Source organism: Anabas testudineus, chromosome 2 (genome assembly GCF_900324465.2).
Source record: "Anabas testudineus chromosome 2, fAnaTes1.2, whole genome shotgun sequence".
Taxonomy (NCBI): domain Eukaryota; kingdom Metazoa; phylum Chordata; class Actinopteri; order Anabantiformes; family Anabantidae; genus Anabas; species Anabas testudineus.
The window spans coordinates 23,400,829-23,414,555 of record NC_046611.1 but is presented as its reverse complement, the minus strand read 5'-3'; the positions used below and the strand labels follow the sequence as shown (position 1 = coordinate 23,414,555).

Below are 13,727 nucleotides of genomic sequence, written 5' to 3'. Positions count from 1 at the left end.
TTAAAAGCAGGCTGCCGTGCAGTACATAAAGAAACATACCCGATTACAGGGGAACATGCACCCCTCTCACACTTCCTCTGGCAGCAACACTACGGAGAAAAATAACGTGTATGAAAGAGGAAAAGTGTGAGAAGGCAGTTAACAACTCCAGATGGGCCATTTTTCACAAACTTGTTTTGCCCTAATTACATTGTTGTTTGCAGATTTTTATTATTATTATTATTATTTTACTTTCTCGATATATGAACTATACATTGATTTTGCACATAGGATGCTTCTAAATGCAACCACATCTCAAAGTAAACACAATGCCAGTGCAGCACGTTTATTTATATTCACACCTACCAGGCCTGTGAACACTCATATGCACTCCTACTTTTATGCAAAAAAAAATCAACACACACACACACACACACACACACACACACACACACGTTCCTCCATAATGTACCACTCAGTGGTATATTTGCATGTGCACAGGATCCAGAGGCCTGGAGGAACAGTCTGTCTCAACCTGTTGCTAACTGGCCTCTGCAAACGAAATAGTGAATCAGTATCTTTTGTTCATTCTTTCTATACAAGACCAAGTACAATGATACGTGTACACACACTGGCCATTTATTTTTAACTCATTTCCACTGTTGTCCAAGACAATGATCCCTTTTTTTTTTTTCCCCTACAGATGACGGTCTCCAAAATGGCCCCGGACAACACAGGAACTCACAGGGTAAATGCAAATTGGCTCAAATTGCGTAATGATAAAGTATGCCTAATTAATTTCATGCAAAAGATAGATGTCAAGATTAGCAGCAGTCTGTGTCTTTCAGTGTGTGAAATCACTGTTTGCTCATGTTAGCACGACGGCTAGAAGCAGGGCCAGATAGCTAAGTTAACAGTAAAGTAAAAAACAGTTAGCAAGCTAGCTAGCTTCGTTTTCTGTAACTTGCTATTGAGCGATTCAAAGTTTCAATAACTACTGTAAAGCCAACAGCTTGTAGCTACAGCAGTGCAGTAGTGTGTCGCAGAGTAGAACGGGTAGATAAAAGTTGTTAGTTTCACCATACGCCATAGATACACACACATTCATTGCACAACTATTGTCTCTACACTACAAAACATACATTACATCAGTCATTATTCTTGCCAAAGGTTCAACTTCGGGCACTTAAACATTGTAACCTTTAGGTGTTAAGTGAGCGCAGTAAGGCGTGTGGCTCTTGGTATGGCTGCCGTGACTTTGTCTTAGTTAGTGCTGGTTGTGCGTCAGAGCCCGGCCCGTGCTGCTGCTGCTGCAGCAGAGTGAGGACACATTTGGCTCCAGCTGCTAATCCTGCCGAATGCCTTTGCCATGATGTGTCTTTCTGCACCAGGAAATCCCCTCAATGTCTTCATTCAGGCAGCCTCTCTCTCTCTCTCTCTCTCTCTAACACACACACACACACACACACACACATATAGAGTCACTGCCTCATTGGACCTTACACTTTGTCAGCTTGCTAGTTGCTGCACTGGCCTCTTAAAACCACTTTTCTTTAAATTGCACTTCAGCGTGTGCCTGTATCTGCGGCTTCAAACTTTTATAGTGTACGGATCTCTGAGAATTTCACAGCTGGTCCAGCTGTAATTAAAGCTACATCAGAAAAAAAGTAACAGTTCCTACTTAATTTTACCCACTGCCACTTTCACAGTTCTCAGGTTTAGCCTGAGAAAATAAGGAACATGCAGAGTGATGATGAAATTTCCAGCAATCAGCCACTATTGTGTAATGTTGCACGCTCTGCTTAGTTTCCTGGAATTCCCCTCTTTTTTATGCTAGTCACATTTTACGCAGGACACAAGAGAAAGCACAGGGAATGAACTGCAGGTATCCCAGACTATCCACATACAGCACTAGAAGAAATAATCTGCTATTCTGAGTCACATGGAGTAGAGGTTCCTCAAAGTTTCTGTGGCTGGTTTGTGATGAGGCTTCTGGCAGGAATGTGTGGTTGGTGTGTGAGCTGGTTGCTTTCCACTGTGCTGGTGGTTAGCCTTGGCTGGCCTCGGCCTGGCAGCGGTCGTGTACCAGGCCAGAGTGATGTAATAACTTCATTTATAGACAGCCATCACAGCCGGATCTGTACGCCACCACGCATTTCTCACACTCACTGCCCCTTTCGCAAGCCGACCCCCTCACCGCCACCCTCCCACTCTCCCCTCTCTGCTGTTATCCATAGGTTATGGAGAAGGCCTCAAGACACACACACACACACACACATACACACACATGCATGCATGTGTTTGCTTTGTATCCTTGACTGCGAGTGCCCAGGGTAGGCTGGAGCTCAGAGCCAGTAGAGGCAGCACTAAAACAACACTTGTCTCTATAGAGAGAGAGAGCGAGAGAGAGACATTGTGTTAATGAGAAATAAACATGGATGCAGAGCGTGGTTTGCAGAATTTTGGCTTTGATTGAAAAGATTTTTTTTTTTGCAAATGAATTTTAGCTAAGTGACATTGTGAGAGCTGAACTTATAATGTTTGGTGTGGTCAGAGAGTCACTGACTAATTCAATCAAAAATCCATTAATTTCCTGATGTGGAATAACACGGTTAACTCAGCTCCGTATTCAGAACAGAGACAGTGACTCAGTTCCTTCCTGTTCAGAGGACAAGCCTGGTCGAGTAGTTAGTCATCCATCGCTGCTGACAGCTTATATTACAACTAGCCGGGCCACCTCTGTCAGTCTCGAGGGGGAGTTTTTAGTTTGATACAGCTACATCGTGTAGGGACATTGTACAGTTATGTCTGTGAAGGTATGTGGGTTGTTTACAAATGTAGCTGTGATGTCACTCTTTAATTCTCTGTCTTATCACTGACTCATGTCTTATCGCAAGCACACAACTCACACAAGTAGCTATAAACTTGTTGCTTCATAGAGCAATGTGCAAATCGGGTACATTCCTAACATGGCAGGGAATATTCCTTTTATTGTCACAGATTGTACTGAGTTATAAACATCAGTAGTCTCACCCTGTGTTTTACTATTTTCACCGTGGGCTAAGAATTTTGTGGGTGTAACTTGTCTTATCGCTTAGCTGCTCTGTGAGTGAAGGGTGTGTACCGATCACTAGAGAAGGAAGACATGTACCTCAGTGGATAGCCGCCGATGTGGTCCTACGTCAGTGTATGGTAACTCGCCAGAGTTGAAAGTTTGTGGTTATTAAGCCAGTTGGTAGCAGTAGCTTTCCAGAGACAAGTGTTTGTAAGTCAACAACAGAATGGTGATCGTCTTTTCAACAGATTTACATTTATATGGTCAGTTCATCCTACTTACAGAAAAACCTGCTGTCACCTTTGGTGATCTATTTATTAGTCAGTGGGAAATTCAGCATTTCCTTTATTTGGTTATGTGGTGGGTAATTTTAGTGCCACGGCAACAATATAAGATTGCTTTTTGTCACGTATTCACACATTGTGTGGCAACTTGCGCTAAATCATCATCTCCAGATAACCTAAAATGAGGTATCACAAAGCATTTAAAAAAAAAAAGTCAGACTAGTGCATCCCTAAATATGTAACCGTGTCTCTGTGTGTGCTGTGACCCCTGGGTGAACCCAGTGGACCGGCTGACTGTCGGCAAACAGCTGGCTACAAGAGCCGAGCAGTGGGAACAAGATCAAATAGCATCTCGAACTCCATCTGCTCCCTGTGCTACTAACACACATGCTATATGAACGACATTCCCAGCGCTCTTTTTGCACACAGAGATTTTTTTGTTATTAAGAAAAATGTGGTCTTTCCTGCAGGTGCTGCTTTTGTTGCATGGCACACACCTGGCCAGATTCCTAGTGAATGGTCTGTCTGTTTATGTGTGTCTGTGCGTGTTTTTATAATGAATGCACCCAGAGCTCATCTGGGAGGCAGGCAGGAGCGGAGGTCAACGACCTATTCTTTATATCGTAATCACCACACTCAGATAATTGGCTCTATTAAAGTGTCTTGATATGGTAATGTCTGACATACTCATATGCATGATTGCTCCTTTTACATATGAGGGTGTTGGTGGGTGTGTGGGGCAGTTAAGTATGAAGTGAGAGGAGAGAAGTGCTTTTGGATCGGAAAATGAATTTCAGGGTTTTAATGAACACTACTCTCCTGACCCTTTCTCCATCTAAAGAGTGAATTCTGAATTTGACTTGCACTTGACTGGCTCTCGTTTAGCCTCACATTTATCAGTCAATAATCTCCTTTAATTTTGAAGCCTGTTGCTGTATCCATCCCGAATCTATCAAAAGTAAAGATCGGTCTTCAAATTTCAACTAAAGAAACATGTCCCTGATAAGTCTCTACTCTCAACATAAAATGAAATGAAAAGTGCTTTGTAACTGAGCTCCGGGCGACACACTCACAATCACATCTCCTCTTTGCGAAAGGCACTCGCAGACACACACGCTGCATTATTAAACACCTTTGCTCCTCCACAGCTTTTGTATGCAGAGTAGAGTTTGAGAGCGATCAACAGCATTAAGATTTCTCATCGTTCACACGACTAAATGGAGATAAAGGAGAGGCAAAGATTTAGGATCTGCGAGTGTCTTACAGAGGAAACTTCAGCATTCGCTGTATCTTGTCTTTTCATAAGGAATAAATTGTTATCTCTATGTAGAAGAGGAAGAACTGGATTCTTTCAACTTACGGAAACTCCACAGATGCCAGTTGCCTCATTATAAACTCTAGCTCCTGACAAACAATGAAACAGCCATACCTTCATAGGCTATCATCACTCATCCAGGACACTGTAAATGTCCATGAATGGTCACTGGGGCAGCTTGTGTCACCATGCATGCAAGTTTGTACTGCTGCCAGTAAAGTTGCTTTATTTACACGTAAAGGAACAATGGCACATAACTGACAACTTGTATCTTGTGTCTTTAGACGACGAAGAGGCACTAAACTCCATCATGAAAGACCTGGCAGCTCTGGGTCGCTGCTACACCCAGCACAACAAGCCCAAGAACAGAACCTTACTGTACAAACAGGTAAGTGTACAGACTTCGTGTGAAATGGCATCAGTGGATGTAAAGTATTATTGGCATATGGATTGTCAGCAGATACTGGTTATGCTGTGGAGCAAACTCTTTACAGCCACCTTTCAGGCCTGTTTGGCCTTACCCTGCCTACCCCGTGTACTTGTAAGTTGCTTCGGATAAAAGCATCTGCCAAATGAATAAAATGTAAATGCAAATGTTGATGGTATGTCTAGTATTCACTACGATGCACAGTAACACATTTTCCTTCATGGTTCTGTTCGCTGCGCTTCTAGGATTTCAGTTCCTTTCGATCACCTTGTGCCTCCGTCTGAAGTCTTTTCGCCGCGTGTTTGTTCTCCTCTGTGGAATGATAATTATCAACTTCTCTTAAAGCAACAATGTTTATGATGGGACATAAACAAACAGCGAGGAGCTCAGAGAGTTTCCGCTTAGAGCTCTGTGTTCCTCTATGTTGGGGTAAAACCCCTGATTTTTAACCAATAGCTTGCACTGATATGATGCCAGATCAGATTTATCACCATGACCTCACTGCAGACTTGTAGGCTCCTTCAGATTCCTGCTCCCTTAGGTAATGGCATTACGAATACAAAACGTAGAAAGTGTCGAGTAAAAGAATAATGCAGTCTTTCTCTTGCGGACTAAAATTCCACAACAGCAGCACAAAACGCGACTCATTATAATGCTGTATGTCACCTAAATTCCTTGTCCAGCTTATCACTTTCATGTACTTGGCAACCCAAATTCCAAATACAACCATGAATCATTTTAACTTTCCACTTCCATAACTCCCCTCTGTTGTTATTTTTCCTCTCAACAGGATTTAAGAGTCAAGCTGGAGCATGAGAGAGAAAAACGGTATGTTGGAAACGTCGTATTGTTTTTTCTACTGCTCTCTTCTTAGCCTCAACTCTTCAGATCGGATCTTTTTTGTTATGCTTTGCCATGCCTGGGATTTTGTGTCTAGGGGAAATCACAGTTACATGCCAGAGTAGCATAAAGAGAGGGAAAAATTCCTGCTTTGACATTTATCCGTTTCAAATTAAGATGGACGTTTGAGAGTGGGAAAGAAGGAGCCTGAGAGAGGGAGAAGGCAAAAAGGCAGAGGGACTGCCAAGTGTTTCAGTTCAGTGTCCACTCTTCCAGACACACCCCAAATTAATACTTCATCTTCTGTATTTTTTGTGCTTTCCCTCAGTCTCTCACATCTTTTACCCAGCTGCCCTCTCTCACAACACCAGCTTTAGAGTTACAATAACCCTGCCTGCACACAGTTTTTACGAGCGTTTCTTTTCCACCAAGGTGCCTTGCAGTTTGTTTACCATGCTGGAGCACTTTGAAAATGAGGCGCAGAGTATAAATAACAGGTCTTTTGAACGGGAGAGGCTTTATTTGGTGCTGAGCTTCATTTTGCCTTGCAGCTCCATCGTTCCATGTATGGATGCAGTGCTAGTCTCTCAAGTCCCTGTCTGGCCTTTAGCTTTGCGTCCTGGTAAATGTCCAAGTTCACAGGCAGACTTTGTCCCCGTGAAACCCTCGTTCAAGAACCCACAGAGACGCTGCACTCCAAACAACTCCTTAGGGGGGAAAATGACAAACACAGAGCGTACTGTTACAGTGGAAAAAAACATCAGAGGGAGACTGACCAGAACCTACTATAATAAGCGCCTTGATTCATCAGCATATAGACCAGGTGAACAGGCACTGGTTCAGTGAGGCTGTGATTAAAAAGCCACAGGCTAACAGAAGTGAGAAAGAGAAGGGGAAGCAGCATGCTCCTGCATCAGAATACAGCTTCACACTGGGCCTCTGCACTTTTTCAAAGCCCTAATTGGCTACTGCTGAGGAAGAGACAAGTTTTTCATGTTCCTGTCTCTCTGCGTTCCTGCCTCCCTCTGTTTCTCCATCTCCCAGCCTTTTTTCACAAGCGCTCCTCACACCGCGCTGCTCTCTTAGAACAGACAACAGCTCGCTCTGGAGGACACCATTCACAGATCAGAAAAGGCTTTTTTTAATCATATTTAGTCCCTCTGTCAGTTCACACTCTCCTTTTCTCCCCTCTCGTCTCTTATCTCCCTCCATGTTATGTTTGTCCAAGCACCGACTACTTTCAATTTATTTAGGGCATGTTTGGAAATTGGTAGGATATCCTGAGTTTATTATGTAACAGGGTAAAATAATGTCAAATTGTAACATTAGCATGACTTAAATATTTATTTATTTAAAGCTTTTACAATCAGTATTTTTATATTAACAATGGATTATGTGTATATGTGAAAAGCCTCACTCCTAGTGACAAACCCACAAACCCACAAAGGATAACTCTGGTTTTTCTCCAGTATTGCAGTGTTTTTGTCTCTTTCAGCTCATTGTTTCGGTTTTCCGGCCCACAACTTCACAGATTTGGTTCACTGTTATATATGCTTATACTAGGAGGCAGCTGTTTTTAGCAGAAAAGCTCTGATAAAGCCAGCCAGATTTTTTTCTCAGGAGTTGGTGGGGATCAAGACCAGAAAACAGACTTAGATTTATCAGCTCAGCAGAAAGAACGCTCTGAAAAATGCTAATGTTGCTTTGTGTCTCTCTTTGCTAGCAAGTTAACTTAAAAGTTAAGGTTGGAGTTTTATTAACCTTGTTTCAACTAGCTCAGTTCAACTTTAATGCGAATATCTAAAGTTTTTTTCACACCTACAAAAACATCACAGTAATCCAATAAAAGCCTATTGATTTTTATTATAATCAGCGGTTAAGTTTGAGTTGCATGTTACAGCTGAGCAGCATCCACAGCACTTCAGGTTGGAATCTCAACATGGTTATCCCTGACTCAGGGTAACCATGTTGTCTGTCCACAATCGAATCTAATTGGACGCTCTCTCTTTTTATTGGCAAGTGTTAAAGGTTTGGAGTGGAAAAAAGGCGCTGTGTCCTTCTCCTCCCCTGGCTCTGCCTCAGGGTAATCTGCCAGAGAGTAAAGGAACAGAGCCAGATCATTTATGTGTGTGTATGATTGTGTCCATGAGAGAAAGGGAAAGAGAGTGAGTGTGCTGGGATGTGTGAAAGCATTCTTTTTACTCTGCAAAGCTTTGTGTTTTTCTCTGACTGAGTGTGTGTCCACATGCTTGGACAAAGGAAGGAAAGTCATATCTTCTGGAGCAGCATCCTCATGCCTCCCCCCCTCTTCCACATCCCTCCAGCTCTTTATCTGGCACATCACCGCCAAGTATAAACAGAGATGGAGAGCATTTAGCTGTGCCGCTGCTCGCCTCTGATCTGCAGGCCTCCCTCTTCCCAGAATCCACTCCTCAAATGGGGGAACCAATGAGCAGTCATTAAGATAGGCAGAGCTCTGGTCTCTGATGAGGAAATGATTGGATAAGTCCCTTTATCGGGATACTATAAAGAGATAGTGGGCTGCAGATTCTTCAAAAACAGAGTGAGAGGGGACAGATAGTAAAGAGAGGAGAAGAAATGGCAGAGAGAGTGTCTTTCTTTTTCATCCCTTTATTTTCTCAGGCTGTCTCCTTTATTTTCTCTCCCACAGTCTGTAAATATCTCAGCGTCTCTGTATCGTTCACTCTGTCACTCTTTAAACGAGGAGGGAAAGACACACATCCTGCTGCTTTTGCTGCTGCTCCAGATTTTTTCCCCTTTCCTCTCAGGAAGTTTCCCATCTGCCTTTGTGCTGGCTTAGTGGAGAGGCCCAGTGGTGTTGAAACAGTGGCTGATGCACACACTGATTGGGAAGAACACTCATGCATACAGAGTTTTGCTAACACACACGCATCCATATGTACACTCACTATAAGCGCTGTGATAAGACTCGAACAGGCAGACAGAGTGTGCACACTGAGTCATACACGTAGGCATACAGTAGATAAGAGCTGGCATTTATATCAGAGGGGTTTATTTGGTTTTTATTCTGTTTTCATTGCATTGATTATTGCATTGTTGGCATCTTGGTAACTCGGCTAACTCCTCTCCTTGACTCTGCTGACCCGTCCATTTTTTCTCCTGTTACTATGGAAACACTGGCATAGGAAGGCTTATAGAGATATTTTCTTTCATCATTATCCAATCTAAACATATGTTATCTACAAATAGAATAAAATAAGCTTTTCTTTTTTCTGCTCCTTTATTTGGCATATCATGCCGACCATTTGTAAAATATGAGCAGCCACGGTGTCCAGTCATCGTCTTATTTTGCTAAAATCTCACCTAAAGTTGAGATTCTGTGTCTGTGCTTATGAAAGGTTCAGATTGACAGGATACCTGCTTCTTTTTCTGACCTCTGAACTTTTTACTTCCCAGAATCATCCCGTTCCAGAGGCCGCTGAAGATCAAGGAGCTGCTGCAGAAGGTGACTGAGGCCTTTGGCCAGCAGATGGACATGTTCTTCATGGAGAAAGAGGTAAAAGCACGCTGTTAAGATCCTTGGCTCCTGTTATGAATGCGATTAAGAATGTTACAATCATTAGAAAACAAGAAAGGAAGTAATACTTTTCAGCATTTGTTCCATGCTGTACATATAAACATATATTCAGCTATTATTATCTCAGTAGCTTGGTAAAAACGTCACCTTTTGAGTTTTTCCTTTAAAATTAATAAAAATGAATGAGGCTTTAACATTTTAACAACGTCTATAGTGTTTCATGTATACACTGATGCATTCACGTGCTGGCATTAAGATACAATGGGCAATGAAAGGTCATGTGCTGGATATTTTCCTGTCCATTCAGCTGCTGCTGCCCCTGAAGACCCAGGAGGACCTGGATCAGGCAGTGCTGACATTAGGCTGCAGCTCAGGGGCCAATGGTCTGCTCAGGATACTGCTGAAGACCCCTAAGAACAACCATGTGAGCCTCTATGAAATGTGTAAAGTGCAAAATTTGCAGCATTTTTTACAGACTCACAGAGCGCACATCATACTGTCCTACAGAGATGTAGCCCTCGAGATTGATCACTGTATAAACTAAATCTACAACAGCCACGATAAGAAACAGCTGAAAGTTAATGACATTCCAGCAAACCATACGAGCGGTGTAACCTTTGCTTTTACTGTACTGTATCAGTGCCACTGTTTGCTGAAGTCAATAGCTTAGATGAAACAAACTCCACTAACTTGATTATAATGTAACTGGACAGAACTGCAATGCTGCCCTCACTTCCACTCCTGATCCTATCTTTCTTTCTCCACTTTGTAGTATCTACAGGTGAACAGCAGGGACAAACAGAGTGAGATGAGGTCATCGCGGTCACTGGGAGATTTGAAGGGCTCTCTGCTCAAGGGCTCCGAGAGGGTGCGCAAACACTCGACAGGTAATCTGGCATACAGAAACAGAGAAAAATGCAGAGTCACAGGCGTTTAGGTTTAATGCCATCACAACTTTATCAAGACTTGGAACATTACATTCAAATCATGTGGATGTCAAACTTTGTTGCCCACCTGCTAAAGCCTCAAGGGTGTCCTGTCAGTGTCTATTTACAACCCAGAGAGATGCCATAGTCATAGGAATGTTAACTACAGGATGAGGAGGCGCAAGCTTTGTCTGAACAAGAAATGCAAATTGAAGGTGAAACTTAAGCATCCAGACAGAAGTCAGGTCAAAGCAAGGACAAGTTTCTGCAGTCATACCAAACAGCTCTTCTCCTTCATCACCACATTGATTAGTTACTGCTTTACTCTGTATTCCGACTGTACCCTTGTCAAGAACTCGAGCAAATAAGCCTATTTCCCAAAATGCCAGACTATTCCTTTAAGACAGATAAATGTCCTTTTCATGTCATGTTACACTCCTTGGCTAGTTCTGCTGTCCCTTCTGGCTTGTTTGGTAACGCAGCATGAAGGTTTATTTTGCCCTATGAAACACCCCACCCCCCCTCACCGTGTCTGAACCTTTTCCCTCCCCTTATATCAGGTCTGTCCAGAAAGGTCAATGTTTCAGTCATATCTCAGCTGCAGACACATGCACAAACAACCAGCTCTCACTTCTATGTCGCATTAGCATTTTTGCATAGCAGCTGAAACCACTTTATGTGGTGCTGTCAGCACCAATTTCTCTCCCATAGCTCCAATAGCATCAGCGCTGTCACTATCCCGACTCCTATAAATTGTATAGAATTACCCGCTGCCTATCTGTTTCCCTGCCAGCCACAAGTCAGAGGGAGAAGGAGAGGCTGAAAGATGGAAGTTGAGGGAGTGGTGGCAGATGAGAGGTGACAGGAGAGCAGCCATAGTGGATGGTTGAGTGAAGACGTGATGTGAGCCTGGGCACCTCAATGACGTAAAGGAGGACAGGAGAGGATGGCTAGAGGGACAGAGACAGAAAGAAGCTGTGAAGGAAAAAGATTGTTGGAATTTTCATCTGATATTTTGGCCATTCCTGTACTTTCTGCCTTTTAATCTCTGTGCACGTCTTCAGTGTTCCCGTCAGTGCAGACAGCAACAGTCAGACTTTCTGTAGGTCTTCTTACTGTGTCAAGGACAAGTGCTCGATCTTTGCCGCGGCTCAGCCGGAGGAGTGTTTGTCACAGTAATTGAGGTTAGAGGTGGCAGCAGTATGGTTTAGTAAATCATCTCTCGTAGTCCTGGCTCTGTTGAACTAGTGTTCATGAATAACACAGTGATGCCTTTTTCTCCTCCCTGCCCCTCGTTTCAATCTCTTAATCATCATACCCTTTTACCCCCTCCATTCTTTGTTGGCTCAATTTCCTCTTTTGTTCTACTTGTTTTTCATCCCCCCACCCCCCTCCCTATGCACTTTCATACCTCTCTTTTACTTGCTACTTCATTTTCTTTCTTTTTCTCACTTGCATTCTTCCAAACTGTCATCTCCTCTCCTCAGGTTCCCTACACACAGGTCGGACGTCCCCACCTCCAGGCAGCGTCCCTGAGGAGCAGCAGCAAATTGCCCGCCAGGGCTCCTACACCAGCATCCACAGTGAAGGGGAGTTCATCCCTGAGACCCTGGACCAGAATGTAAGAGCCTGTGCAGTGAAAAAATACTAAAAAGTCAGATTATTTGAACAATTCAGTGTAAACTATACTTCATGCACCAAACAGAAACTTGCTAAACTACCCATAGTGGGAGGTATTTGAGATAATGTACAGCAAAGACTGATCATAATTTGTTTTTTTAAGCATATTTTACTAATGGCCCAAGTAGATTTCAACAGAATTGCCTCACGTTGTTTTGTAGCAACACTGTTTACATCTGCCTTGTCTGACATTTTTTAACTGGGACATCTCAAAAGAGTCATGCTTGTCATGGTGACTTTCCTTAAAACAAAAACAGAGAACATTTATTTTCAGGCTCTGTTAGATAACTGAGTATCCTTTATTTTAAGACGTTTTACTGTGTTTCATCCCAGAGCACATATAAATGTTGTTTCCATCATCTGTGGTTCATCATACACAAGACACGATAGTTCACTCGATAAATGACTGTGATCTTTTAGAAAACAGGAAGTTCACAGGATAGCCTGTTGTTATCTGTTGACTGCATTTGTGACGTTATTGTTGATATTTTAATGGAATCAAGTTACAAATGTTATGCTATAATTGAAAAAGATTGAACATATATATTAAAAATAAGTAGCATTTATTGTCAAATATGAAGTACCATGTACAATTAGTAGTAGTGATGCTAGCACGATTTGCATTTTGACAGACTGCTTATAAAAAAGTTGTACTATAGCTTCATGTAACATTTATATGTAGCTTTTGAAGAGGCCTTGAAGAGACTTGCAATACTCATATGCCTCCATATTCTCATATTGCACTGCAGTTATACGTATTACTCTGTCTGCACTGGTCTATATTCTCCCCCATATGATTGCATGCTCTGTGACCCACAATCCCTTTGTGTTATTATATCTGTCAGATGATGGATCCCTTTGGAAGCACAGACAACTCATTGTCAAACAGCTGTCAATCAATTGATCAAGCGCTGGACAGGTGAGTCATGATGCAGTATGTTTGATTTATGACCCTTATCTGTGTTCATATTGTAGAATTTTTTTTTTAGAGATATGAGACTTAGTTTGTGTAGGTGTGTTTGTGCTTGTTAATGGACTTAGCTGTGAGCATGTATAGTGAAAATACATGCACACAAGCAGCCAGCAGCTCTAAGTGAGGTTTGTAAACAGTGCTATAGGCCAGCAGAGCTCCCTGACCCTGCTGGCGTTGTGTAAGAAGAGTAGGGCCGCACTGTTGTTACCATAGCCACAAATCTGAATCTGAACGTCTGGATTCCTCTGTTATCATGGGCGAGAGAAAAAAGAAAAGACTCGGTGGGAGACGTGAAAGAGTGAGCTAGGACATCCTGGGCAAGAGGAAAAACGAAGTCAGGTACAACGTTACAAGCAGCGAAAGAGAGAGAGTGAAGTGGAAGGGCTAAAAAGTGAAGAGAGTGAATGGGAATCAGAGGGAAAAGAAAATTGAGCAAGAGTGAGACTGAGAGAGAGAGTAGGACGGAAACGGCTCTACCTGCACAAGGCTTATCTGGACTCCAGGCTGCAGAACAATGGCAGGAAACGAGTGCATGGAACTTTTCCCTGTGAGCGGGCATGCGTGCCCCTTATCCAGGGTCTCGTGGCCCCGCGCCGCCCTGCGGTCAACAGAGACGTCACTCTGTCGAGTCGTTGCTGCAGGGCTGGTGGGTGGTATTTTAGCCTGGATGTACATTGAGATTCTTTTTT

At 42.9% G+C, this 13,727-nt stretch overlaps 1 protein-coding gene across 1 annotated transcript in view; it reads left to right on the top strand.

Moving 5' to 3' along the window:
• Positions 1-13,727, top strand: part of map3k22 (mitogen-activated protein kinase kinase kinase 22) — a 31,685-nt gene that overhangs the window by 8,255 nt on the left and 9,703 nt on the right. The window contains exons 3-10 of the mRNA XM_026362161.1: positions 683-727; positions 4,918-5,021; positions 5,851-5,888; positions 9,339-9,438; positions 9,767-9,883; positions 10,232-10,346; positions 11,873-12,006; positions 12,911-12,984. Of these exons, the coding sequence (XP_026217946.1) occupies positions 683-727; positions 4,918-5,021; positions 5,851-5,888; positions 9,339-9,438; positions 9,767-9,883; positions 10,232-10,346; positions 11,873-12,006; positions 12,911-12,984 (727 nt within the window). The remainder of the gene's footprint in view (positions 1-682; positions 728-4,917; positions 5,022-5,850; positions 5,889-9,338; positions 9,439-9,766; positions 9,884-10,231; positions 10,347-11,872; positions 12,007-12,910; positions 12,985-13,727) is intronic.